Raw genomic sequence first — 27,926 nt, forward strand, 5'->3', positions numbered from 1 at the left:
CAAATATTCCGCACAGTAAAATCCAGCTGCAAAGTGCATTGAGAGTAGATTGAGAGTGCATTATTCTGCATGTGGGGAAGGGGCCTAAGTGTTACCTTAAAAATATTTTTAAGGAAGGGGGGGTGGGGGGGGTGAGCTTGCTGTTTGGAATTTCTCAGCTGCAAGGCCGGGTGTTTCTGGAGGCTGTTTTTATCCTGGCCTTCCTCTCATCCTCACCTGGGGGCCTGACGTGTGAGTGTCGAGACTGAAGGGAGAGTCACTCCTGAGTCAGAAATGCTGGACTGGGCCTTTCCTAGACTCTGGTGAAGTACATTTCCAGTTTATCTCACGAGAGGGGTAGTGGTTAGAGTGTCAGACTAGGATCTGGGAGAAACCCAGGTCTGAATCCTTGCTGGTGCTCACTGAGTGACTTTGGGCTCTCGGACTAACCTACCCCAAAGGGTTGTTAGGAGGATAAAATGGAGAGAGAAGAATGATGTGAGCCACTTTGGGACCCCCAAAATAGACCAAAAATTGAACATGAGTCAGCAGTGTGATGTGGCGGCCGAGAAAGCCAATGTGATTTTGGGATGTATCAGTAGGAGCATAGATCAAGGGATGCGATTGTGCCTCTCTATTCTGTGTTGGTCAGACCTCACCTGGAATATTGTGTATAGTTCTGGGCACCGCAATTCAAGAAGGATATTGACAAGCTGGAACAGGTCCAGAAAAGGGCAACCAAAATGGTAAAAGGTCTGGAATTCTTGCCCTACAAGGAGAGACTTAGGAAGCTGTGTATGTTCAGTTTGGCTAAGAGAAGGCTAAGAGTTGGCATGATAGCCATGTTTAGATATTTGAAGAGATGTCATGTTGGTGAGGGAGCAAGTTTGTTTTCTGCTGCTCCAGAGACTAGGACCAAGAGTAATGGGTTCAAGATGAAGGAAAAGAGTTTCCACCTAAACATCAGGGAAAACTTCCTGTCTGCCAGGGCTGTTTGACAGTGTGTAAGGAATTCCAGAAATAAAAGGCTTTTTGGGTGTAAAAGACCGTTTATTAAGACATCTTAGAAAGCTCACGTACACGCAGTGGCAGGAATGGCATTTCCCGCCAGAAGCACAGGTTATAACTCTATCCATCCCATCCCCCACCCGGCTTCCCATGGGAACGGAGGTCTCATCTCCCTCACAGAGATAAGGTCTCCGCCGTAGGAGCTGGCCCGTCGCCCGGGCTGTGGAATGTAGTCAAGGCCAAGCAGCCGACCCGCTCATCAACACCACTGAATCCTTTACACTCTGCCTCCCTTAAAAGACTCGGTTTGTGCGGAAAGGCGCGATGGAAAGCAGAAATGAGGGCGGGGGCGTCAATATTTTCGGAATAGACCCATTGATTATACCCAGAGGAATACCCCACCCACGAGACCAAATATTGTAAGCGTTTGCGATTAAAGCGAGAGTCCAGGATGGCATCAATTTCGTAATGCTTGTGGCCATCAATAATTGTTGGTGGGGGTCTCTCCGGCGGGTCGTGCCAGGCATCGGAAACGGGAGCCTCCTTGAGTAAACTGGAATGGAAGACAGGATGGATGTTACTAAGAGAATTAGGCAAGTCCAATCGGGCAGTGACATCATTAATTACTTTGGTAATCTGAAAAGGTCCCACAAATCTTTTGCCCAATTTTGAAAATTTATGCACGTCTCTGAGATTCTTGGTAGACAAATACACCCAGGCGCCCACACGCAGAGGGAAATCCGAGCGGTGCTTATCTGCTTGAAGCTTTTGGGAGTCTTTGGCCTGCTGTAAAGCAGTCTGGACCATTTTCCACCCCTCGGCCAGAGATGAAATCCATTGCTGAAACTCCGGTGGGTCCAATGCTTCCGCAGGTAGTTGCGGCAACGGAGGGAAGGAGCGACCAGACACAACTTCGGGGGGGTGTTTTTTGTACTGCTGTGAACCGCATTGTTATAGGCGTATTCTGCAAACGGGATCAGCTCGCACCAATTGTCTTGGTGGTAATTGGTGTAACAACGTAAATACTGCTCCAGGGTTCTGTTCGTTCTCTCTGACTCACCGTCACTTTACATGGTATAGGCGGCTAGCGCCAGGGCGGCCCCCAATAACCCTAGAAAAGCTTTCCAGAACTTAGAAATGAATTGGGGCCCGCGGTCGGAGACCACCTTAACGGGGGCGGAGTGTAGACGATAAACATGCTGAATGAATAGACGCGCTAACTTAGGAGCGGAGGGGATGGAAGTACAAGGGATGAAATGGGCTTGTTTAGAAAATAAGTCCACCACCACCCACAAGACCGTGTTGCCATGACTTTCTGGCAAATCTGTAATAAAATCCATGGAGATGACTTCCCAAGGGCAGGAGGCCACCGGGAGAGGTTTCAATAGGCCATGGGGTTTTCCTGGAACGTTCTTGGCTTCCGCACAAACAGATCAACCTTTAATATATGTCTCAATGTCCTTGCGCATTGCGCGCCACCAAAATTGACGGCGGGCCAAATGTAGAGTTTTAAGAAAGCCAAAATGTCCAGCTGAGCGGGCATCATGACAGGCCTCGAGAACCTGCTTACGGAGGGGGGGGGAGGCACGTACCAACATTCCCCGTGGCCAAACACCATTCTCCAAACGCAAGTGGGAGTCACCTTCCTCCGCCGGTGGCTCGTGCAGCCCGCCTCCTCGAAGTTCCCCGTAGGAAAGGAGACCAGGCTCGGAATGGGGGGAGGAGGAGGGGTGGACGTCTGAGATCGGGTGACAGCCAGCCCCAATTGGGAGGGGGAGAGAATAGTGCGTGGAATGTCCCGTAAGGCAGCTCCACCCCCCTCCCCGGGCAGGCGCTAGAGCGCATCAGCCAGTTTATTGGTGTTTCCGGGGAAAAAATGTACCGTGAAAGAGAAACGAGAAAAGAAATCGGCCCAACGAAGTTGCTTCGCGGACATCTTGAGGGGGGTGGAGAGGGCGGCCAAGTTCTTGTGATCCGACCAAACTTGAAAGGGGTGTTTAGCCCCTTCCAGCCAGTGGCGCCAAGTGGAGAGTGCTACTTTGATGGCCGCAGTCTCTTTATCCCCTACAGTCCAGTTGAGCTCAGCACCGGAAAATTTCTTTGATAAATAAGCACACGGAACCAGCCTACCATCTTTATTTTTTCTGCAACAGGGCTGCCCCAAGCGCTTTGTCCGAAGGCATCCACGTGAACCACAAACGGAGATCCGATCAGGGTGCTTCAGGATAGGTTCGGTGGTAAAAGCTGATTTTAATAGCTGAAAGGCTGTCTGACATTCTTTAGACCAGGAAAGGGGGGCCCCGGGTTTGGCAGTCAATGGATCTTTACCCTTAGTGCGTAAGAGGTCTGTGAGTGGGAGAGTCAGTTCAGCTTAATTGGGGTATAAAGTCACGATAGAAATTAGCAAAACCCAGAAAAGATTGGAGCTCCTTTCGGGTTGGTAGGGGCAGGCCACTGGAGGACTGCATCAATCTTAGCAGGATCCATCTTGAGGCCCTCGGGCGAGATCCGGTAACCCAAATAGTCAATAGAGGTTTGGTGGAAACAGCATTTCGAAAGTTTGGCAAAGAGGGAGTTGTTGAGCAAGCATTTCAATACTTCCCGAACCAATGCTTCATGCTCTTCCATGGTTTGTGAATAAATCAAAACGTCATCTAAGTACACCACTACTCCCTTGTACAATAAATCATGGAGAACTTCGTTGATAGGGCCATAAAAGCTCCGGGGGCCCCACTTAACCCGAATGGCATTATTAAGTATTCAAACTGTCCAAACTTTGTGTTAAATGCAGTCAAGTGTTCATAGCCTTCAGCAATTCTGACCCTGTAGTAAGCTTCTCTCAAGTCCAACTTAGTAAAGATGCGTCCTTTGCCCAATGCGTCTAAAAGGTCCTTGATCAAAGGCAAAGGGTATTTATTGGAGAGGGAGACTGCATTGAGACCTCGGTAATCTGTGCAGCTCCGTAAAGACCAATCTTTCTTTTTTACAAACAATACAGGAGCAGCATGTGTGTGTTTGGTAGTTCGCCCGTATGAACCCGCGAAGCCGCGAGTTCTTGTCTAAGAAGGCACGAAGTTCCTTCTCCTCATTGGGACTCATCACGGTAGATTCTACCCTTGGGCAGTTAGCCTGGCTGTATTACGATTTTGCAGTCAGTGTCTCTATGGGGTGGCAACTGATCGCATTCTTGCTCCTGAAATACTCTGGCTAGATCTTGGTACGTCGGTGGGATGCCGGTAGAATCGGGAGCAATCGCTGATGAAGCCAGGGGGGGGTGTGTGTCAGGAGAAGTCGAGTTTTCCCCCCAATTCATGTGTTCCCCGCAGGGAGGGTCAGTGAATTCCAAGATCCTTTCTTTCCAAAGGAATTTTGGTTCATGTAATAACAACCATGGCATGCCCAGAACTATGGAGTGTTTGGCCACTGGCGCCAGAATAAAACTAATTTTCTCCCAATGGTCGGCGCAGCGGAGGAGAACCGGTTGCGTTTTGAACTGGGCCGGTCCTTCGCTCCCGAGAGGACTGCCGTCCATTTGGGTGAATGGTATGGGCTTAGCCAGGGGGACTTGGTCTAGGCCCAGTTCCTCCGCCACCTGGGGCCGCATTAAGCAATGGGAGCAGCCAGAATCTACAAGGGCTGAGGCTATAATACGAGTATGCTTAGCGGGGTTGGCCAGAAACGCTTGGATTGTGATGGGGCGCTGCCTTCACTCACTCGTCTGGAGTCGAACCCATGTCCATGGGGCTGAAGAAAGGCACACAGCTGCTTCCCCACCTCTGGGTCGCCTTCAATAACTGCCTTGAACGCGCCTGTTGGGGCGGCCCGGATTTGGCGCGGTGGCTTGGCAGATGGGGTGCGCGCAGCCGGAGCGGTTGGCTTCTGTTTTTCGGGCAGTTGGCGGCTAGATGACCTGGTCCTCCGCAGTAAAGACACAATCCCAGCCGGCGACGGCGCTCGGAGGTGGTCTCGGTAGGGGCGGCTGGGCTTGGCTTGGTGGTCGCAGTAGTGGTGCGTAGTGGCGGGTTTTGGGCGTGGGCCCGACACGAAGCGTATTCCAAACGAGACGCCACTTGGGGATCCCAATTCGATCCAATCAGCAATAGTGCTGGGGATCCGAATTAAAAACACCGTTTCACGCAACTTGCCGTCGACAGCATCCGAAGTATTCGATTTCATGCGCTCAGGCCACTCAGGAGGGAGTCGAGCAGCCGCCGCTACCGAAATTCACGGGCAAATTCTGCAAACGAAAGCAGTTGCCTTTGCTGGATAGAATTGATGGAGCGGATAGCTTCATTTTCAGCACCCGGAACTTGGAAGCGAGCCCTTAAAGGCTTGGAGGAATGCGGCACCGTACAGTATCCTCATCTTGCAGGTTCAAAAGAGTCACAAACCAGTCGGGCTGCCGCCCCATCCAGGACTGAGCCAATGTCCCGTATTTTTTTCGCTCAGACCGGTATAAATTGTCATAGTCCTCCATGTGGGCATCGAAAGGCAAGATGAAGTAGGGAAGTTTGGAGGCGGTCCCATCAAACGGGCAGGTATTGGAGGCCTGTAGTATCCCCTCTCCACGGCCCTCGGCGCCCGCAACGGCGGCGGTTGCGCAGGTCGAGGCAGCGGCTGCGCAGGGGGGGCTGGAATCGGTGGAGGTGGAGGTACCACCGGTGCCGCTGGCTGTTCTGGTGGGAGCCGGTCCTTGGAAGGTGGCAGGACCCAGCAGCGTCGCCCTCTGGCGCCCGGCTGTACCAGTGACAGCGTGACTCCAACTTGGGTTGTCCTGTTCTGCTGCTTCTTCAGTTCCCTCTCCAAGGCAGCCAGCTCTCTCTCCTTGCGAGTCAATGCATCCCGGTCTCTTTGCAGGTTTTCACGCTCTTGCTGCAGCTGTTCTCGTTCCTCTTCCCCTAGCTGCCGTTCACGGGCCCATGCGTCTGGGGCATCTCGCAGGCGGCCCACTTCCTCATCCCAGGTCTCTTTCGATGGGAGAGGGAATAGATCCGGAAGGGAGTGCAGGCTCTCTCCGGACTCCTCTTCCTCTGAACGCATGGGACGTCGTGCCCACCGGGTGGCTCCACGGGCATCTCAGATCCAGCTGCTAATCCGGGATCTGGGGGCCACGGTGGATTCTTGGGAGCATCACCAAAATACGAAGTCCAGGCATCGCTCAATGGACTCCTGCGTTGCCGCATGAAAGGTGGTCAGACCCGTCTCCTCCGTGACAGGCTGCACCTGAGGTTTGTAATCCACATGGAAACGGGCAGATATCCGATCCACAGGCGCTCGATCCATAGACAGCGCCCCAAACGACTCATGTAAGTCCACATGATCGCCTCCTCGTCCCTCGTGCCAACGGAGTAAGGGAAGACTCATGTCGATACGAGGACGGGAAAGAGTTACCAGCGAGACCCGTTCTCCCGCCGGTTCCTCCAAATCCAGAAGGGAAAGCTCGGAGCCCTCTTTGGGGGCTACCGCACCTTCCACAGGAATATTCAACCTCTCCATGCCGAGACACCAGAGGTCCACTGCACTAGGAATATAGATGAACTAAGATTCCTGCCACAATGTAAGGAATTCCATAGAAGCAGAAATAAAAGGCTTTTTGGGTGTAAAAGACCGTTTATTAAGACATCTTAGAAAGCTCACGTACACGCAGTGGCAGGAATGGCATTTCCCGCCAGAAGCACAGGTTATAACTCTATCCATCCCATCCCCCACCCGGCTTCCCATGGGAATGGAGGTCTCATCTCCCTCGCAGAGATAAGGTCTCCGCCATAGGAGCTGGCCCGTCGCCCGGGCTGTGGAATGTAGTCAAGGCCAAGCAGCCGACCCGCTCATCAACACCACTGAATCCTTTACACAGTGGAATGCACTACATTGAAGTGTGGTAGAGTCTCCTTCTTTGGAGGTTTTTAAACAGAGGCTGGATGAGCATATGTCAGGAGTGCTTTGATTGTGTGTTCCTGCATGGCAGGCGGTTGGACTTGATGGCCCTTGGGGTCTCTTCCAACTCTATGGTTCTATGATCCCAATTGAGGAGCAACGTAGGAGTATAGCTGAAGTAGATAAATAGATGTATGACTCTTGTCAGTGACTGTCTGCTGGTAGACCAAAGGCCATGTATATATGCCAGGTCAACCAGCCCAGTGAGCCATGTAATTTTCCCCCCAGTTGTCAACAGATCCTCTGGAATAGCATAGAGGATAAAGTGGGGATCTGTGGGGAATGCGGACAGAAATCAGAAGAAATCGCCACCACTTCTTCCATAAATGAGAGAGCCATTCTGTCAGAGGAATTGCACGGGTAGATAAATGCTAGTACATTTGAGACAAAAATGAAACTATTCCCCAGCCTTCTGGTACACATTATTCCAGCAGATAGTGAGGTTGTGGTTTGTGGGGCATTTTCTCTCCGCTTTTAGCTTACAATTAACAAACAAGTAGTGATATTCAGTCGGTCTTCAGAGATGTCTATTCAGTCGGTCTTCCAAGGTGTCTGTCTATTTTCTGACTGATCATCATGGTCTAGTTGTTTGTTCCTAATAAACCCCCAATGTGTGTGTTTCTACCCATTCATCATCTCCCTCCCCCTGCTGTTAACCACTACAACATGCTGGCTCTGAAAGAGGGAGGGGCAGCGCCACTCTGTTGTTCCTCTTGGATCTCTTGGCGGCTTTTGATGCTGTTGACCACAGCTTCTTCCTGGAAAGGCTTGGGAATTGGGGGCACCGCTTTATGATGGTTCCACTTCTATCTCCAAGGCTGGTACCAGAGAGTAGTCATGGGAGACTCTTGCTCGACACCCAGGGTGCTCACTCATGGGATCCCTCAGGGGTCGACTTTGTCTCCCATGCTTTTTAACATCTATATGAAGCTGTTGGGGGAGATTATCAGGAGATCTGGAGTAAGGCCATCAGTATGCTGGTGACCCTCAGCTCTATCTCTCCATGCATCTAAATCAGGAGAGGCAGTCGATGTTCTTGACGGGTGCTTGGAGGCTGGATGGAGGCCCATAGATTAAGGCTAAATCATAACAAGATGGAGGTACTGTGTGCCAGTGGGTCTTGGGTCTGTGAAGTAGGGAGACATCCTGTACTTGACAGGGCTGTATTGGAAGGGACAGGTGCGAAGTACGGTGGTGCATCTGGACTCTGCCATGACACTTGAAGCTCAGGTGGAGGCTGTGGTTTCCCAGGTACCTATTCTCAGCTCCGACTGGTTTGCCAGCTGTGGCCCCTTCTGGATAGAGACAGTTCACACTCTGATAACCTCCAGATTGGACTACGGTAATGTGCTTTAGGTGGAGCTGCCCTTGAAAACAATTTGGAAGCTGTAGCTAGTGCAGAATATGACAGTGTTCTAACAGGTGCTGCTGGCCAGATGTACATCACACTGGTCTTAGAAAAACAGCATTGGCTGCCAGTTTGCTACCGAGCCTAGGTATGTCAAAGAATGCCTTCTCCCATATTGACCTGTCCAGTGGTGGGATTCAGCTGGTTCGCACCGATTCATAAGAACATAAGAACAAACCTGCTGGATTAGACTAGAGTCCATCTAGTCCAGCTCTCTGCTACTCGCAGTAGCCCACCAGGTGCCTTTGGGAGCTCACGTGCAGGATGTGAAAGCAATGGCCTTCTGCGGCTGTTGCTCCTGAGCACCTGGTCTGTTAAGGCATTTGCAGTCTCAGATCAAGGAGAATCAAGATTGGTAGCCATAGATCGACTTCTCCTCCATAAATCTGTCCAATCCCTTTTTAAAGCTATCCAGATCAATGGCCATCACCACCTCCTGTGGCAGCATATTCCAAACACCAATCACACGTTGCGTGAAGTGTTTTCTTTTATTAGTCCTAATTCTTCCCCCCAGCATTTTCAATGAATGCCCCCTGGTTCTAGTATTGTGAGAAAGAGAGAAAAATTTCTCTCTGTCAACATTTTCTACCCCCTGCATAATTGTATAGACTTCAATCATATCCCCCCTCAGACGTCTCCTCTCCAAACTAAAAAGTCCCAAACGCTGCAGCCTCTCCTCATAAGGAAGGTGTTCCAATCCCTCAATCATCCTCCTTGCCCTTCTCTGCACTTTTTCTATCTCTTCAATATCCTTTTTGATATGTGGTGACCAGAACTGAACACAGTACTCCAAGTGCGGTCGCACCACGGCTTTATATAAGGGCATGTCAATCTTTGCAGTTTTATTATCAATTCCTTTCCTAATTATCCCCAGCATAGAGTTTGCCTTTTTCACAGCTGCCATGCACTGAATTGACATTCCCATGGAACTATCAACTAAGATGCCCAAATCCCTTTCCTTGTCTGTGACTGATAGCACTGACCCCTGTAGCCTGTATGTGAAGTTTGGATTTTTTACCTCTATGTGCATCACTTTACATTTTGCTACAGTGAACTGCATTTGCCATTCCTTAGCCCACTCACCTAATTTATCAAGGTCCGCTTGGAGCTCTTCGCAATCCTTTGCGGTTCTCACCACCCTACCTAATTTGGTATCATCCGCAAACTTGGCCACCACGCTACCCACCCCTTCTTCCAGGTCATTTATGAATAGGTTAAAGAGCACTGGTCCCAAAACGGATCCTTGGGGGACACCACTCCCGACATCTCTCCATTGTGAGAACTTCCCATTTACACCCACCCTTTGTTTACTGTTCCTCAACCAGTTTTTAATCCACAGGAGGACTTCCCCTCTTATTCCTTCATTGCTGAGTTTTCTCAACAGTCTCTGGTGAGGAACTTTGTCAAAAGCCTTTTGGAAATCCAAGTAGACAATGTCCACTGGTTCCCCCTTATCCACATGCCTGTTTACGCCCTCAAAGAACTCTAGTAAGTTTGTAAGACAGGACTTGCCTCTGCAAAAGCCATGCGGACTCTTCCTCAGCAGGTCTTGCTTTTCTACATGTTTTAGAATTTTATCTTTAATGATAGATTCTACTAATTTACCAGGAACAGATGTCAAACTGACTGGCCTGTAATTTCCAGGGTCCCCCCTAGTTCCTTCCTTAAAGATTGATGTGACATTGGCCATCTTCCAGTCTTCAGGGATGGAGGCAGATTTCAGGGATAAGTTGCATATTAAAGTGAGAAAGATCAGCATTTTCATTATTGAGCTCTTTAAGAACTCTTGGGTGGATGCAATCTGGGCCACGGGATTTGGTAGCATTATCAATGGCTGCCAGAACTTCTTCCTTGTCTACCACTATCTTCACTAGTTCCTTGGATTCACCTCCTAAGAAGCTTGGTTCAGGTACAGAAATTTTCCTCACCTCCTCTTGGGTGAAGCAGATGCAAAGAATTCATTCAGCTTCTCTGCAATCTCCCTGTCATCTTTTAGCACACCTTTTGTTCCTTCATCATCTAACAGGCCTACTGCTTCCCTAGCTGGCTTCCTGCTTTTGATGTACTTGAAGAACTGTTTGTTGCTGGTCTTGATGTTCACAGCCATGCATTCCTCATAATCCTTTTTTGCCTCCCTTACAGCTAACTTGCTTCTCTTTTGCCACCATTTGTGTTCCCTCTGGTATTCCTCCCCAGTCAAGTTGGACTTCCATTTTCTAAAGGACATCTTTTTTTCTGATAATTTCCTCAGTCTCCCTTGTTAACCATGGTGGCTTTCTTTTGGACTGGGCACTGCCTTTCCTAACCTGTGGAACACATTCCAGCTGAGCTTTTATGACTATGTTTTTAAATAACCTCCAAGCATCTTGGATAGTTTTGACTCTCTTGATTTCCCCTTTCAGCTTCCTGCGCACTATCCCCCTCATCTTTGAGAAATTTCCCTTTCTAAAGGCGAATGTAGCTACATTAGTAGTTGTCACTTGTTCACATGCAGAGATACTGATTCTGACAGAATTATGGTCGCTGTTCCCTATCGGCTCAACAACACTGACTTCCCGCACCAGGTCCTGGGTCCCACATAGAATTAGATCTAGGATCACCTCTCCCCTGGTTGGTTCCACAACCATCTGCTCTAAGCCACAATCATTTAGCATATCCAGGAATGCTCTCTCCTTACTGTGACCCGAACATGCATTTTTCCAGTTTATGTGGGGATAGTTAAAATCGCCCATTACCACTATGTTTTTGCTTTTGTTGGCCTCTCTAATTTCTTTTTCCATCTCAGAATCCTCTTTTGGGCTTTGGTCAGGGGGACGATAATATATTCCCAATATTAAACTATCCTTCACCCCTGGTATTGATATCCACAATGCTTCTGTAGGGGCATCATCTCCCCTTGCATTGTCTAGTTTATGTGACACTATGGTCTGAACATGCATTCAGCCAAGCCGGTAGCTAATTTTTTCCTTAGTTTGCCGAACTGGCTGAATACCACCACCCCAGGGTGAATACCGGCTGAATACCACCACTTCCAGGCCAAGCTCCAGCCACCACCTTCCTTCTCCTCCACCCCACCTCCCCAGCAACCCAACAATCAGGAGGTGGAGGAAAAGGCCCTAGCCTTCGATTAGATGAATTAATGGAATCTCACCACTCGACCTGCCCATCCCCTAAGTTTATCAGGTGAAGACCCTCTGGCAGTACCTCTGTCTTCAGTGGTAAAAAAGATAGAAACCCAAGATTGGGCTTTTCCCGTGGTCGCCCCAAGATTGTGGAACGATCTCCCCCCTGAGGTACATCAAGCATCTTCTTTATATGCATTTAGAAAATTTGTAAAGACGGCCCTATTTCTGGCAGAAGAAATGGCTTCCCCCTTCTGGTAATACGAATTTGTAAACATGATTTATGAATTTGAATAACTTTTATGAATTTTAAACAGATTTTATTGTTATAGATTGTACTTGTTTTTAGGTTATCAGATTTCATGACTTTTGTGAGTCTTGTGTTGTGATCTGCCCTGAGATCCTTAGGTATAGGGCGGGATGAAAATGCATATAAATAAATAGACAGGCAGTTTTGTTTGGCTTGAGTGAACTAAGGAGAAGTCGGCACTAGGGTGGCTTCACTGAAGAGTGTCCTTGTTAGGTCTCGCGACCTTAAGCCAATAAACAGACTCTGAAGTATTGAGCAGTAGCGTCTATTGAATAGGCATTAAAGCACCACACTTGGCAAAGACAGTTCTGACGAAGCTGGCGTTCACAGTCCCCTTTATCCCCCAAGAGTTTGTGAAAAACAGTCTTTGGAGCTAAGGCGCCCCAAGGTTGGCGGCAGATAGCAAGAGAAAGCCACCTGGCTTCCTGCCCTTCGAGATAACACATGTAATACAGTTCTCATGAGACAAAGGTACCAGGGGAAGCCTAGTTGTCTGCCAAGCATGTGAAGCCATAAAGTAGAGATCAAGGAAAGAATGCACAGGTGGTAGTGGATACACATAGCAAGCACATATATCTTTCTAGCAGCAACAATTTGTAATTTTAAGCAGTTGCATGGTTCCAAGAATGTATCTCAATCATCTAGTCCTAATCTAGGAGCAAGCTATGTTATGTGGTCCAGTGTCCCTTACGGCTGTTGCATTGCACCTGCGCTCTCCCTTCCTGATGGCATGAAAGAGTGTGGAGGGGGCGGGTTGAGCTGTGAATGAGTGAAGTTTTGACAAATGTTCTAATGGGACCACCACCGAGAAGTTTGACAGCAATCTGGGCTGGCAAATTTTGTTTTTCATGATGCATTGCAGGTACCTATAGCCACTTCTGATAATGTGTTGCTTGTCAGCGAAAATGTAAATAATACAAGAAAATGAAAGGACTTCTTAACATTAAGAAACCCATTAAGAAAACATTTTCAGTCAAAATAATAGAAACCCAATGTACGAACTTAGAAGTTACCCCTGCTTCCCCTTTTGGTGACCCTGTGTTAGATCCAGACTAAATTTTTTTGCTGACGCAAAGCATGAGTTTGAACGAAACGTGACTCCTCCCCCCTCGCAGTAGCCCACTGATCTCCCCAAAACGCTGTCCCTGTGGGAAGTGGGTCCCCAGGAGCAGCATGAGGGGAATCGGGGTCTGCAATAAGAATGGGGGAAATTGGTGACAATCGCCCTTCCTACTGCTGCCAGGTCAGTCCTAACAACCAATAGGAAAGCAGAGGGGGAAATGGGAGTGGGGCACGTCAGCTGCACTGTAACATCACCTTTAGGGGAAAACCAGAAGTGACATTGGATAGTTCTAGGAATCACTAGAAAATCTCTGGTAAAATCAGAGTTTCCGGTGATTCCTAGAGCTACGCTATGTTTTCCTTGCTCAAGTCTGCTGTATCAGTGTGACTGTACCAGTTGTCAAAATCTGTAGCTCACTAGTTCTCCACATAATTCCTTTAATGGCGAAAACGTATCAGCTTGGATCCATTCCTCTTCCAGTGGTCTTTTCCCCCAGTGCTGGGCACCATCATTGGCAGAAGGGATCTTGCAGGATCCACCCGCCTCTCTTTGAAACATTTACTGCTTTCAGTTCATTTCTGTCTGCCTTTGACTGTACTGGCTGCATGTTTTGTTCTGTTTGTGGTCATTTATCCCTAATTCCTTTCTCTGTTTTTGTTTTATTTTCAAGGACCCCCCCGTTGTCTTCCAGTGTGAAAGCACCTCAGAGACCCACTATCCAAGTCTGACTGTAGCACGGAAGCAGGGTGGACAGCCGGCCTGCTCAGACCTCTTTGAAACGATTTCGTTGGCCTCGCTTCAGTATTAGAGCCACTCAAGACTTCAAATTTGATCCTGTGCTGTACAGTTACAGTTAATTTGTACAAAACTGATTTGAGATAGTGGGCCTTTGTGTGGCTTCTGCACAGTCCCCATCTGGCCCCGTCAGTCCCCTTTATTTAGGAGCCATTACGAATCATTAGCCTGCTGGCTGAATTATCTCTTGGCCTGGTGGAACTTCTGGCGCACAAAGACCTACTATTTGCACAAACGGTTTATATGATTTCACGTCTGTAGTTGTGTTCTTCTAATGTTGCACCAGGTGCCTCTTATGCTCAGCTGTTTCTTACTGATGTCTCCTCAAAGTCTACTTCACATATGATTTTGTACCCAGTGCCTTCCCCCGCTCCTGATCCCCCCCCCCTTCTAAACCAAGTGCTGATTCATCCCGGAATAAAACCCTCTTGTGGTTCTTCTGCACTTTTCTGCCACTGTGTCGTCTGCTGGGCTTTGGATCTTGGGACTCTTTTGTCAGCACCATCCAGCCTGCAAGTTGGCTCCGTCCAGGTCTGCCCATTTCCAGGTCGGGCCTGGAGGCACCCAGAACTTACAGCTGTTCTGCAGCTGGCAGAGAAAGTGGAGACGGACTTGCTGAAGCCCCCCCCTCCCCCCCAGTGCTATTTGGGGCTTCGTGGGCCCCACCCCCAAATCTCCAGGAATTTGCCCAACTGGAATCGGCAAGCCCAGCTCTGCCAGAAGTCAAAGAGGGTCACTTCTCACAGCATCATGTGGTGTGTTGAAGCCCAGAAGACGGGATGGGTCTGTGTCACATGGCCGTCTGGGGAATAGTTGGGTCAGCCTTGCAACAAAAAGCTAGCACTGTTTATTCTGGCTTAGCTTTCATGAGTCAGCCTTATTTTGTAATCCGTGAAACCCGTGGCCTCCTGGTGGGAATTTTAAAATATATACAAGAAAAGGCGGCCTCTTAACTCCCGTGGGGCTCCCCACAACAATGGAAGCTTATTCGCTTCCTGTGCCTGTTTCTCTTCAGCCCGCTCCCATTGGCCCTGCCTCATCAGGGTGGGCCACAGGCAATCACGGAGGCAGAGGTGCATGGGGGGGGGGAATTGCGCCCGGGGACAACCCCTGCTCTGGGCGCCCCCTCCCCCCTGTGCTCGAGACTGGGGGCCGCTCAGACAGGCATCACAGTGACAGGCCGAGTCCTGGGCTAGCCTGCCGCTGCGGTACCCATCTGAGCCGCTCCGTGCCCTGCCCCTGAGCGCAGGGGTGGGGGTGATTTTGCACCCCCACCCCCTTGGGCAAAATGCCCCTGCATGGAGGGCCCAGGCAGCTCTGGGGGAAGGCTTGGAAATTGGGAAGCTTCCAGTCAGCGCTCCCATTGGTGTCAATAGGAGTGTGGTGCCGCATGCAGGCCTCTCCCCACAGGGCCAGGAAATGCCAGGGGGGGGGGGGCTGGGCTGGGTGCCCCAGAGTGGTCCGATGCCCCACAGGCCAGTCTCCAGAGCACCTCCTTTCTCAAGGGGAACTGGTCTGTGCAGCCTGGAGACCAAGTGGAGGAGGAGGAGGAGCTCTCGGGGCAGCCCCAGCCATCGCTGACCACTGACGTGGGCCTGCATGCCTGGCTGTGCCTCTGAAAGGCCTCTGGGAGCCCGCTGGCCAGTGCTGCCCCCTGAGGCCTGCAGAGATTGGCCTTTGGCTGTCCCCAGCCCTCTGCTCAGCATTATGTGCATCCAGTAGGGTTGCCAGCCCCCAGGTGGTGTCTGGAGATCTGCTTTTACATTGGATCTTTAGACGACATTGATAATCTCCCCTGGAGGAAACTGCAGTTTTGGGAGGTGGAGGCTCCGGTGTTGCACCCCTCTGGTGCCCCCCCTCCCCCCTCCCTTCTCAGGCTTCGCCCCCAATATCTCCAGGCATTTCCCAACCCAGAGCTGACAGCCCCAGCATCTGCTCTGACAGTTCCTCGCACAGCTTCACCCTCTCCTCCAAGCTTGCCACGTGCAGCTCACACGGACAGCGCAGGCCCAGCTCAGAGGGACTGTCTGAGGCAGCGATCGGATCCGGCAGCCGGCCCAGGGCTCGCAGCTGCCGAGGAGACGGCTCTGTGGGTTAGGGTTAGAATTTAAGGTTAATAATGTCCCCTGCTTATTTCGAGGGAAGTTGTGCGAAGAAGAACTTGTATTTTTAAATGGGAGGGCGTTGTTTAATGGGTGACTGTTAAATTGGGAATGGTTCCATCACAAATAAGTCCTCCAATCAGGTTTTCGGGGTTTGGGGGCACAAGCAGCAGTCCTGGTGTTTGCAATCTGAAAATGTTCACAGTCAGTTTGCAGAGCATGTGACTCTCACATGGCACCAGGCCAAGTCTTCATATTGTCACGTTCATTCAGAAGTCTGTTTGGCCAACCTTCTGTCTGAAACAAAAAGTGGAGTGCTGTGTGGTCTCCGGGCTGTCTGGCCGTGCTCTAGCAGCATTCTCTCCTGACGTTTCGCCTGCATCTGTGGCTGGCGGCATCTTCAGAGGATCCTTCCAAGCCGGCGCCGGTGGTGGTGGCGAGGATGCAGGCTTGGAAGGATCCTCTGAAGATGCCAGCCGGCGCCAGCTTGGAAGGATCCTCAGGAGAGGATGCTGCTAGAACACGGCCATACAGCCCGGAAGCCACACAGCACTCCAGTGATTTCGGCTGTGAAAGCTTTCAACAATACAAAAAGTGGAATGTTGTTCACTCTGAATAAGCTTTGGGCAAGTAATGATCTGTTATTCTGTTGGGGGATCTTTTGTAACAATGCAGAATAGTCATGTGCCTGCATTCAAGTGAAGTCCTGTCAGAGGCGTAGCTACCGGGGGGAGGGGTGTGTGCACATTACACCAGGTGTGCCTGGGGGCACAAAAAATTCAGGTTCATTTGTGGGTTTTTGGTATTTTTTAGTGTTTTTTCAGTTTTTTGCCTGTAGGGGGCGCTGTTTTTAGGCTAGCAGCACCAAAAATTCAGGGATTTTTTTGGGTGACTCTCCTGATGATACCGCCCAGGTTGGTGAGATTTGGTTCTGGGGGTCCAAAGTTATGGACTCCCAAAAGGTTTGCCCCCATTGTTTCCAATAAGATCTAATAGGAGATGGGGACTACACCTTTGAGGGTCCATAACTTTGGATTCCCTGAACCAAACCTCACCAAACCTGGGTGGTATCATCAGGAGAGTCTCCTAAAGTTTGGTGCTGCTAGCTTAACAATTGCACCCTTGACAGCAGGCACCCCCCAAATTTCCTCAGATTCTCCTTTTAAATCCACCCCCTTCAGCATGGACTTAAAGGAAGAATCTGAGGTCCCCAGTTAAAACATGGAAAGTGATGCTGTTTCAGGGTGGGGATAATCCACCCCAAAACAGCATCACTTTCAATGTTGTTTTAACTGGGGACCCCAGATTCTCCCTTTAAGGTGGATTTAAAAGGAGAATCTGGGCTCCCTAGTTTAAACACAATTGAAAGTGATGCTGTTTGGGGGTGGATTCTAGCATCACAGCGGCCGCCCATGGGGGGGGCAAAACTCAGATTTTGCACTAGGCTCCATTTTCCCTAGCTACGCCTCTGAGTCCTGCTTATGTTTCACTTTGATAAAGTTTGCTGCAGTTTGAAAAGATCCTACGTGGAGGCGACACATTTTACATCTCATTCAGTGTTCACCTGGCGGCCTCTTCTTGGTAGATTTTTAAAAAAAAAATTAATATTGCTGACTATGCGTGAATCATGTCCTCTTCTAGCAGAGTGGAAATTGCCACTGGGATTTGGTAGTTGCTAACAAATAGTAATTGCTGAGGAAGGAATATCTGGCCCTTCCTCTGGCAGCGCCTGCAGCAGTTCCCAGTATTTCCACAAATGCCTGCTGCTGTTCGAATAAAGGGTGAAAAGTCCCAGTAGGCAGGCCAGAACTTTTGGAATTGCCTAAGAGGGGTCTTAGAATTAAGAGTGCCTTTAACAATAAATACGAATGGCTTTTTTCCATTTAAAAAAACCCACCACAACTTTGTATTTGCCCCATTCTACAAACAGGATCGAGATAATTCTCCAAAGATAGGGAATATATGGTGACAGATATGATAGAAGAACACTAGCAGTGGATGGTGTCCTGTTTAATAAGTGTAGAAAATCTAAGAACATAAGAAGAACCCTGCTGGATACGACTGGTGGTCCATCCAGTCCCAGTGGTTTCTGAACACAAGCTCTAGAGCAGGGGTGACCAACTGTGGTGCCCCAGATGTTCATGGACATCTGGGGCGCCAGAGTTGGACACCCCCATTCTAGAGAATCCAATACTGTGTGTTTTCTGGTACATGATTCTAAATGACCTTGCGATAATTTGGTGTATAAAGCACATTGAAAGACATATGAAGAGTGTATACATATATACAGTGATGGTTGCTTTGTTTACAATAGGTATGTCAACCTTAAAAAGAGTTCTTGATTTTAAAACAAAAACCTGACGAATGAAATCACATCACCAAATTGAGATTTGCTAATTGTAACAGTCTTTGCCAAACCATTTCCTGCTGGTTTGTATTGTTTCTGTTTTTAAAAATCAGTCCAAGCATAAGCTGTTACCTAGCTCTGTTACAGGAATGCTGACAGACTTCTGCGTGTCATCGTGTTTTGGGCTGCCGCTGTTGCAGCATGGTACTGCCTTAATGTAATGAACTATATTAAACTCATGCAGATATATTGGTGTGTGCTGCTTTTAAAAATCCTTCTTTGGGGGGCTTTCTAGTAGTCCCAAATATTTCATTTCACCATGAAAACAATATAATCTGTGCATGAGATAATTGTTCTCTGTTTGAAAACTGGAAATAACTATGCAAAAATATTTTATTAAAGGGACACATAAAAGAATATGCTTGACGTGTGATTTCTTTTCCATCACAGTGTAACAAATTTCTCTCCAAGGTTGGATTTAGATATTAAACCTTCCTGATCTTATAATCATTGCATTTCAGTTTGTGAGGTTAGTTGCAGAGAGGTAAATACAAATGTAGAATATGGTCTCCTTTATTAGGTTGTCAGCAGCTTTTTCTCCATAAAGGTGTGTTTGTGGTGTGGTGGGTAAATTCATGTCTGTAGACAGTTACACTTCTTAAATGTTCTAAAACCATTTTTAAGTTTTGCCGGTTTTTTTTAGGGCTTCCAAGTTAATGAACTTGTGACCATCACAAAGCAGTCGAAGGATATATGAGAATTTCCAGTTGTCTTTTACAGACGCAATGGTTTGGTGTTGTATTTTTAGTGTAGATGAATCTGTCAGGTGCACTTTACAGGCTGGGAACAGATCTGAAATTTGTGGTGCAGCAACACCAAAGTCTTCATCCAACCCTGTGGCGAGATGCTTTTTCCAGTGCAGTGGTTCTCAACCTTCCTAATGCCCTTTAATACAGTTCCTCATGTTGTGGTGACCCCCAACCGTAACATTTATCTATTTTACAGATGGAGAACACTGATGCAGAGAGTCTTAGGCAACCCCTGTGAAAGAGCCGTTTGACCCCAAAGGGGTTGCGACCCAAAGGTTGAGAACTTTTGTTCCAGTGACTGCAGGACCAACCTGCCCAACTTTTCACTTTCAATTTGGCCAACTGATTCCTCCTCTTCTTCTTCCTGTTGGAACTCAGCACCCAGCCCAAAGACTTCCATCCCATCTCCCTCCCAATTTCCCTCGTGATCCTCAAGGGAAAAGCAAACGTACCTGCTTATCTGCATTAAATCCTTTAATTTCCACTTGTTTCAGTTGACTGGTAGATGGACTCCTGGATCCTCTACCCTTTGTCTGCCTGGAAAGCCCTTCCTCTCCAGACTTCTGCTACACTGTGCCCTTCTGAGTTTGTCTTGCCCCCCCCCTACCCTTGGAAGAGTGCAGCACAAGGCAGTGGCGTACTGCAGTTGGGGACATCGGGTATCCCCTGTCCCTGGACACGTGCTGTTTCGTCCTGTGGGGGGTGCCCAGTGAAGTGGCGCCAACCTGGGCCGCCCGCCGTGCCACCCATTCGAGTCATCCCCCTTGAGCCCTGCCCTCTCCCAGCTTCCCTGCTGACTCCCATAAGTGGGGCTGGGGGGGGGGCCTGGGGAGGCGGTCATGCCCCCGGGCCCCATTTAGGCCTGGTACGCCACTGGCACAAGGGAAGGGGGGAGAAGAATCCCTCCTACAGCTATCCTGCTTGCGCTAGATTGAACCAAATCCAGTGAATCTTAAGTTATTTGTGCCCTCCTCCTCCTCATTTGCTGTAGAAGAGGTTTTGGTGAGATACCTCAGGAGTTTGAGATTTTAGAGTTCCTGACACGGATGGTTATGCCAGCCTCTTGCTCATAGTTTTGGTTTCACCTGGCTTAAGAGAGGTTGGCTTTTAAAATCCTTGATTTTATGAGAAATTTGTGAAATCTTCTCTTCTCAATAATAGTGTTTCTTCACCATTGACCAGAACAGAGATGTGTCTTTTGTTCAATATTGCTTTATGACCCTGGTTTTTTTAAAACAAACACTTATTTAAAAAAAAAAACACTTCCACTTTTTGACGGGTATCGAAGAGGTCCTTTTTGATGTTAAAAGTTCCTGTCCCCTCTTATACTCAAATCTGTTTACTTAGGAAATTTCTATGCTGCCTCTTCAGAGAACTTCCCTGAGGCTGACTTAAAAAATAAGATTGACATCTAAGATATGTATGTCATCCAGTGAAACCTGAATATGCAATTGGTACTCCCTACTTTGAGTAATTCTTGGTTTAATGCAGAGGTGTCCAACTCTGGTCCAAATTGGCCATGCTGGCAGGGGCTGATGGGAATCGTAGTCCATGAACATCTGGGGCACCAGAGTTGGACACCCCTGGTTTAATGCCTCTAGCATTTGGTGCCTGTTCCTAGCAGGCTTGTTTTTAACATCAGTGATCTCTTAAACTGTCCAGGCTTTGTGTAACTTAACACAGACAACAGGCTTTTAAAAAGAAAAACAAATACCCAAATGTATTGTCAAAGGCTTTCACGGCCGCATTCAACTGGTTCTGAAGGGTTTTCCAGGCTGTTACAATCCACCAGACCAGGGCCACACAGCCCGGAAAACCCTCCAGAACCAAATACCCAAATAGTCAAAAGGAACAGTCAATCTGCACCTCACTTCTGCAAACTTGCAATCCTTTCCAGCAGTGTATTAAAAATATGCATGTAATGACTCAGGGGACCATTTTAATGACCATTTTGAGGCACATCTTTGTGGTTATGACCTTAGTTGTTTTGCTAATCAAAATGTTAGCAGAATATCTGACTTCTGAAAAATCTTGATGATGGAAGACTTATTTATTATTTATTATTAATTTATTAAACTGTTACCGGTTGGAGTTCACTAAAGCTTGAGGATTTCGTTTTAATGTGTTTCCTTTAGTACAGGGGTAGGGAACCTGCGGCTCTCCAGATGTTCAGGAACTACAATTCCCATCAGCCTCTGTCAGCATGGCCAATTGGCCATGCTGGTAGGGGCTGATGGGAATTGTAGTTCCTGAACATCTGGAGAGCCGCAGGTTCCCTACCCCTGCTTTAGTAGATGATAATCCTGAGAGACAGATCAATAATTGGTGTTGAACAGGGGGTGCAAATTGAGCCACACGTGCAGAGCATCCCACCATGGACCGCCTGGCTCAGGCCTTGCAAAGGGAGGCTTCTTGATAGAGTCCGTCCCTCTCCTGCTGAGTCGGTGTCGGCGGCGGCGTCTTTCCCGGCTGCCTTCAGTTTTTTCTGGCGCTGTCGTCTTTTCCGGTGGTCTTCTCATAGGTGGATTCCGCAGGGGCCAAAAACAGTGGCGTGAAATGAAAATGGTGTAAACTCTTTTACACTGTTTTAAACCATTTTACACTGTTTTCACACCACTGTTTTTGGCCCGTGCGGAATCTGCCATAGTGTGACCAAAGAGCAAAAGCCTCAGTTTTGTCGTTTTAGCTTCTAGGGAGAGTTCAGGCTTGATTTGTTATAGAACTCACTGGTTTGTCTTTTTGGTGGCCCACAAGATCCATAAAACTCTCCTCCATTTCAAAGGAGTCAACTTTCTCTCAGCTTTCTTCACTGTCCAGCATTCACATCTACACATAGTAATACTGTGACATGAATTAGCTTGATCTTGGTCACCGGCAACGTATCCTCCTTACGTTTCAGAAACTTTTCCAGTGCTTTTCCTAGTCTCCCAGTTGCGATCTCCTTCTGGTTTTTTAGTTGCTGTCTCAAAGTAACCCTTATTTTTAACATAGTGAAGTAGAGCTTTAATGTTTTTCACTTATTTTATAAAGTGGTTGCTTTTTAAGCCTGCCATTGTCAATACATGCTGCACTGCTGTTGGAACACCGCCTACGGAATGTGGAAGCAGAGGTTTCTTTCATTAGAGATTCAGTCATTTCAGATTGTTTCTTTCTTGTAGAGCAGCTACAGCAAGCGTAAATGAAAGCTGTAAACGATTGCTGCCTGACACAAAAGATGATTAGACAAAAGAGGACTAGACAATGATACTATTAGATGGATTTCTAATTGGTTGTCGAACTCAAAGGGTGCTAATTAATGGCTCATCTTCATCCTGGAAAGAAGTGACTAGTGGGGTGCCACAGGATTCTGTCCTGGGCCCAATGCTATTCAAAATTTTTATCAACAACTTGGATAATGGAATAGAGGCTAATGAAATTTACAGATGATATCAAATTAGGAGGGGTAGCTAATACCCCAGAGGACAGAGTCAGAATTCAAAATGACCTAGACAGATTAGACAGCTGGGCCAAAACAAACAAAATGAGTTTCAACAGAGATAAATGTAAGATACTACACTTAGGCAGAAAAAATGAAATGCACAGATATAAGGTGGGTGGCACCTGACTTGACAACACTAAATGCAGAAGGGATCTGGGAGTCTTAGTAGACCATAAACTAAATATGAGTCAGCAGTGTGATGCGGCTGCCAAGAAAGCCAATGCAATTCTGGGTTGTATCAATAGGAGTATAGTGTCAAGATCGAGGGATGTAATTGTACCTCTCTATTCTGCATTGGTTAGACCTCACCTGGAATATTATGTACAGTTCTGGGCACCGCAGTTCGGGAGGAATATTGACCCGCTGGAGCGGGTCCAGAGGAGGGCAGCTGAAATGGTAAAGGCCACAGATCTAATGTAAACTAGATTCATGAACTTTTCAGTTTGCAAAATGGAAATTCCCACCCAGCCCACCCCACACATACATTTTCAAAAGCTGTCCTCCCCTGAACTCCTCATTCTTGATTCCGTGTTTGCTTTTGAAACCAGAAATGAAGACTAAAAGTGGCTGGCCATGTTTCTCTTTGTAGGGTGTGCCGACCTCCAGAGCCTGGACACCATGCAGCCAATGGAGCGGAAGAGGCAAGGCTACATACATGAGCTGATTCAAACGGAAGAAAAATACATGGACGACCTTCAGCTTGTCGTAGAGGTGAGATTTACTTGGGTGGAAAGAAAGAGTCCTCCAAGAGGAATCTTCGGTGCCTTGCAAGATAGACATGAAGATGTGTCATTCAAATAAGACCTGCAATTCAAGGAAAGATCTGCCATTCATAAATTAATAGTATTAATAATAATATTAATAGTTCACTATTTCTTTTGCTGTCCAGTCACAGCTGACTTATGATGACCTCGGATACGGTTTTCAAGGCAAGAGACGTTCAGAGGTGGCCTGCCGTTGCTTGCCTCTGCAGCACAACCCTGGTATTTCTTGGAGGTCTCCCGTCCAAATACTTGCCAGGGTTGAGGTCACCCAGCAAGTTTCCGTGGCAGAAGAAGGGATTCCAGCCTGGGACACCTTAGCCACTACACCACACTGGCTCTCAATGGGCAACTAGTGAGTGGGCTGGAGAGTGCAGAGGAGCTGGGAGGGATGGCACTTGTGGGGCAAGGAGCCATACTTGGCTCAGATCTGGCCAGCAGCATAGACAACAGACCTCTTCCCACTGAGCCTCCGGTCAGTGGCAGTGGGGAGCAGACACCGATTGTTGGTGCTCCAGGGCAGGTCTGAGCAGGGCAGCCCTTGCAGTGCCAGCTGAGCAGCTGGGGGTTTGGCTCCGCCTCCACACGGCCTCCAGGATGGCAGCCTGCTGGGAGCTTCCCTGGTAAATCAAAGGGCCGGTCCACCCCTGCATTAAACTTCATTGATCGTTAAAATTGACAGCTTTTGTAAAGTAAAGGCAAATCAAATGAGAATGTTGCTCTGCCTTCAGGATCGTTTCAGAGGGCAGCCATGTTGGTCTGTGGTATAACAGCTAGATTTGAGTCCTGTCGCATCTTAGAGACCAAGAAAATTTTCAGGATATGAACCGTTGAAAGTCCAACGAAGGTGCCTGGCAAAGGGACCTTGGGCCCTCGAAAGCTCATATCCCAGCAATCTTGTTGGTCACTAAGGTGGTAAAAAGTAAAAGTCTGACTATGGAGTGGTGTCATCCTACCTGAACCCGGCTTCCGTCAGGATTGAACTCAGGTCGTGAGTAGAGCATGGACTGCTGGACCACAGCCTACCACTCTGCCCCACAGGACTCCTTTACTCTAAGGTGGTACTGGGCTCGAATCTAACTTTGCCATCAACTGGTGTTTATTCAGAACACTTATTGAGAACATTTCTCCTGCTTCCCCAGAGACCTGCAGAACAGCGGGGGGCGGGGGGGGGGGTCCTACCTTCTGTCCTCCCGCTCCACTGAGCAAAGTTTAAGGCCCTCCTCCAACCAAAGGAGCTTTCTGTCAAGTTAAGTGGCTTTTCTGTTGGACAGAGGCTGCCTGGAGGCAGCCCCCATAGTCAGCCATAAAGCTACAAGCACAGTGTAAAGCAATAGTAAGCAACAGGGGCATTGCCTTAATCTAGGGGTGTCCAACTCTGATGCTTCAGATGTTCATGCACTACAATTCCCAATTGACCATGCCAGCAGGGGCTGATGGGAATTGTAGTCCATGAACATCTGAAGCGCCAGAGTTGGTCACCTCTGCCTTAACCAATGGGCAATAAGTGCAGCTGCCGGGGCTTCATGCCGGGGGGTGGGGGTGGGGGCAACCACCCACAGCCCTGCCTCTTCAACATAAGCAAGCAGTCTGCGATTCTGGCCACCAGCTCCCAGTGGCTGCAGTGGCTCCCATCCACCTCACAGCAGCCCAGGGGCATCCCTTGCTTGGACCTCAGTGGCGGGCGATAGGGGAGGCAGAGTGGAGATTGGCAGTGATTGCAGGACCCCATTCTGGATTTGTGCATAGGCCCTCAGAGTCATGGCCAACACCCCAGTCATCGGCTCAAAGCAGCTAAGAAAGTTAGAAGTCTGGGTGAAAAGAAATGTGTTGCCCTGGTGCATGAAGGCGTCGGGGAGCTGTTGCCAGGGGAGCCTGGTCAAGGTCAGCCGTCCAGGAGTCCACCCTGGACAAGCTGCTGTGAGACTGGATCACTGTTCCCAGGTCACGCTTTTTGAAGAATGATGGTAGCTGAACATTCTGGCCCGTTCTGTAGTCTGAGGCCTTTGCTCTACCACTGGTTTCTTTATACTTTACATCAGTGGTTCTCAACCTTCCTAAAACCCTCCAGTACAGTTCCTCATGTTGTGGCGACCCCCAACCATCAAATTATTTGTGTCTCAGTTCCTAAGACCACCGGAAATATGTGTTTTCCGATGGTCTTAGGCAGCCCCTGTGAAAGGGTCGTTCGACTCCCAGAGGGGTTGCCACCTGCAGGCTGAGAATCGCTGCTTTACATGGTTGTTGTGAAAGGATAATCTGGAAAGGACAGTCGCATCTGCTGCCCTGGGCTCCTGGGAGGGAGTGGGGGGCCGGAGACTCACTCCTGCTTCCTCTCCGTGTTTCCAGGTTTTCCAGAAGCGAATGGCTGAAGCCGGCTGCCTGTCAGAAGCAGAAACAGGACTGATCTTTGTCAACTGGAAGGAGCTCATTGTGTCCAATACTAAGTTGCTGAAGTAAGTGCTGTGAGCATCGGGGTTAGGGGTTTTTTGTGATTTTTAGCTGTTGTGGTTCAAAAGGGTAAATTCATTTCACAAAAAGTTCATTAAAGCATCTGAAGCTCAGGCAACAGGCATGTTTGGGCTCCCGGCAGAGACTTGTGGACCCCTTTGGGTTCCAGAACATTCTGCGCGAGTCACACCTGCTGGTGACTCTCTCAAAGAGCTGATGGAGAGCTGGGAAGCCAAGCTCTGTGATGCTATCGAGACTGTTGCCCCACGGTGTCTTCTCCATCCCTGGTCCAAATCGGCCCCTTCGTATAAGGAGGAGCTGAGGAGGACTGAACAGGAGCTGAGACGACTGGAGTGAGTGTGGCGACGTCTCACAACGAGGAATCGAGACTCTCGTTTAGGACGCTCATGAAAGCCTATGAGAGTGCAGTGAAGGAGGCAGGAAGGATATTTTTGCCACTCCAGTTGCTGCTGCGAGTTCAGGCCCAGCACAGCCATTTAGGGTAATTCCGACCTTGAATGCAGGTCCCAAATCTCAGGAATTGGCATTTAGTGGTGAGGCTTTTGTGAGCTTTTTTGCAGGTAAAATCTTGTCTCTCCTCTGCGACCTTCCTGCCACATTTAACACAGTAAGTGAACGAGAGGCCCCTTGCCCGCCTTCTGGTCCTTGTCTAGACCAATTCAGACTGCTTGACCACACTGATGTCGACAGGATTCTGGCTCCTACTCGATCCACTACTTGACCCCTTGACCCGTGCCCATCCAGGCTGGTGAAGGCCAGTGAGGAAGAAGAAGAAGAAGAGTTTGGATTTACATCCCCCCTTTCTCTCCTGCAGGAGACTCAAAGGGGCTGACAATCTCCTTGCCCTTCCCCCCTCACAACAAACACCCTGTGAGGTGGGTGGGGCTGAGAGAGCTCCGAGAAGCTGTGACTAGCCCAAGGTCACCCAGCTGGCGTGTGTGGGAGTGTACAGGGTGATCTCAATTCCCCAGATAAGCCTCCACAGCTCAGGCGGCAGAGCTGGGAATCAAACCCGGTTCCTCCAGATTAGATACACGAACTCTTAACCTCCTACACCACGGCTGCTACGGGACCCCCTGTTGAAAATTATCAACTTCTCCGTTGACAAGGAGTGTTTCCAGGGCGGTTAAAAGAGGCAGTAGTCCACCTGCGTTTAAAAAGACCATCTTTAGATCCTTTGAATCTGGCCAATTACCTCCCAGTTTTGAATTTATCTTTCCTGGGTAAGGTAATTGAGAGAGCAGTAGTGGAATAGACTTCCTTGGATGATGCAAAGGGGTAGGATCCCTACCAGTCCAGTTTCTGTGCTGGTCATGGGATGGAGACTGCTACTGGCCATTGTGGATGAGCTCCGGTTCCAATTGGATCGAGGTTGGACCGCGCTGCTGGCATTATTAGATCTTACTGCACCATTTGAAGTAGTAGACCATGAATGTCTGGTCCACCACCTCACCGGCACCGGAGTTAGAGGGACACCCTTGCGCTGGATGAACTCTTTTCTCCAGGACCGGGGATTGCAGGTGATATCTGGGGGAGATGTAGCCAAGGGATACCCCATCAGGAGTGGGGTGCCGCAAGGAGCAACCCTTTCCCCAGTTTTTAACAATCTCATGCGACTTCTGCTCCAGTTTTTACGGAGCTACGGTTTTCAGTGCCATCAGTACGCTGATGACACCCAATTTATCCGTACAATGAACATAATAAAATAGAATAAATAAATAAAACAAGCTGATCGGTGCTCCTAGGCCCTGCTGCCACCTGCTTTCCTGCCAGGGGGCTGGGTCCAGCAGCACTTCCAAGCTACAAATCTGTTCCTTTGGGAGCACAGCAGCACCTTTATGAATTAGGTGAGTGGGCCCAGAAATGGCAAATGCAGTTCAATGTAGCAAAATGCAAAGTGATGCACATAGGGGCAAAAAAATCCAAACTTCACATACATGCTACAGGGGTCAGTGCTATCAGTCACAGACAAGGAAAGGGATTTGGGCGTCTTAGTTGATAGTTCCATGGGAATGTCAACCCAATGCATGGCAGCTGTAAAAAAGGCAAACTCTATGCTGGGGATCATTAGGAAAGGAATTGATAATAAAACTGCAAAGATTGTCATGCCCTTATATAAAGCAGTGGTGCGACCGCACTTGGAGTACCGTGTACGGTTCTGGTCGCCACATCTCAAAAAGGATATCAAGGAGATAGAAAAAGTGCAGAGAAGGGCAACAAGGATGATTGAGGGACTGGAGCACCTTCCCTATGAGGAGAGGCTGCAGCGTTTGGGACTCTTTAGTTTGGAGAGGAGGCGGCTGAGGGGGGATATGATTGAAGTCTACAAAATTATGCA

At 48.7% G+C, this 27,926-nt stretch overlaps 1 protein-coding gene across 1 annotated transcript in view; it reads left to right on the forward strand.

Annotated features, from left to right (window-relative positions):
* The window catches only part of ITSN2 (intersectin 2), a 169,870-nt gene that overhangs the window by 115,222 nt on the left and 26,722 nt on the right, over positions 1-27,926 (forward strand). The window contains exons 32-33 of the mRNA XM_048506528.1: positions 22,945-23,066; positions 25,466-25,572. Of these exons, the coding sequence (XP_048362485.1) occupies positions 22,945-23,066; positions 25,466-25,572 (229 nt within the window). The remainder of the gene's footprint in view (positions 1-22,944; positions 23,067-25,465; positions 25,573-27,926) is intronic.

The sequence above is a fragment of the Sphaerodactylus townsendi genome, linkage group LG01, assembly GCF_021028975.2.
Source record: "Sphaerodactylus townsendi isolate TG3544 linkage group LG01, MPM_Stown_v2.3, whole genome shotgun sequence".
Lineage (NCBI taxonomy): Eukaryota > Metazoa > Chordata > Lepidosauria > Squamata > Sphaerodactylidae > Sphaerodactylus > Sphaerodactylus townsendi.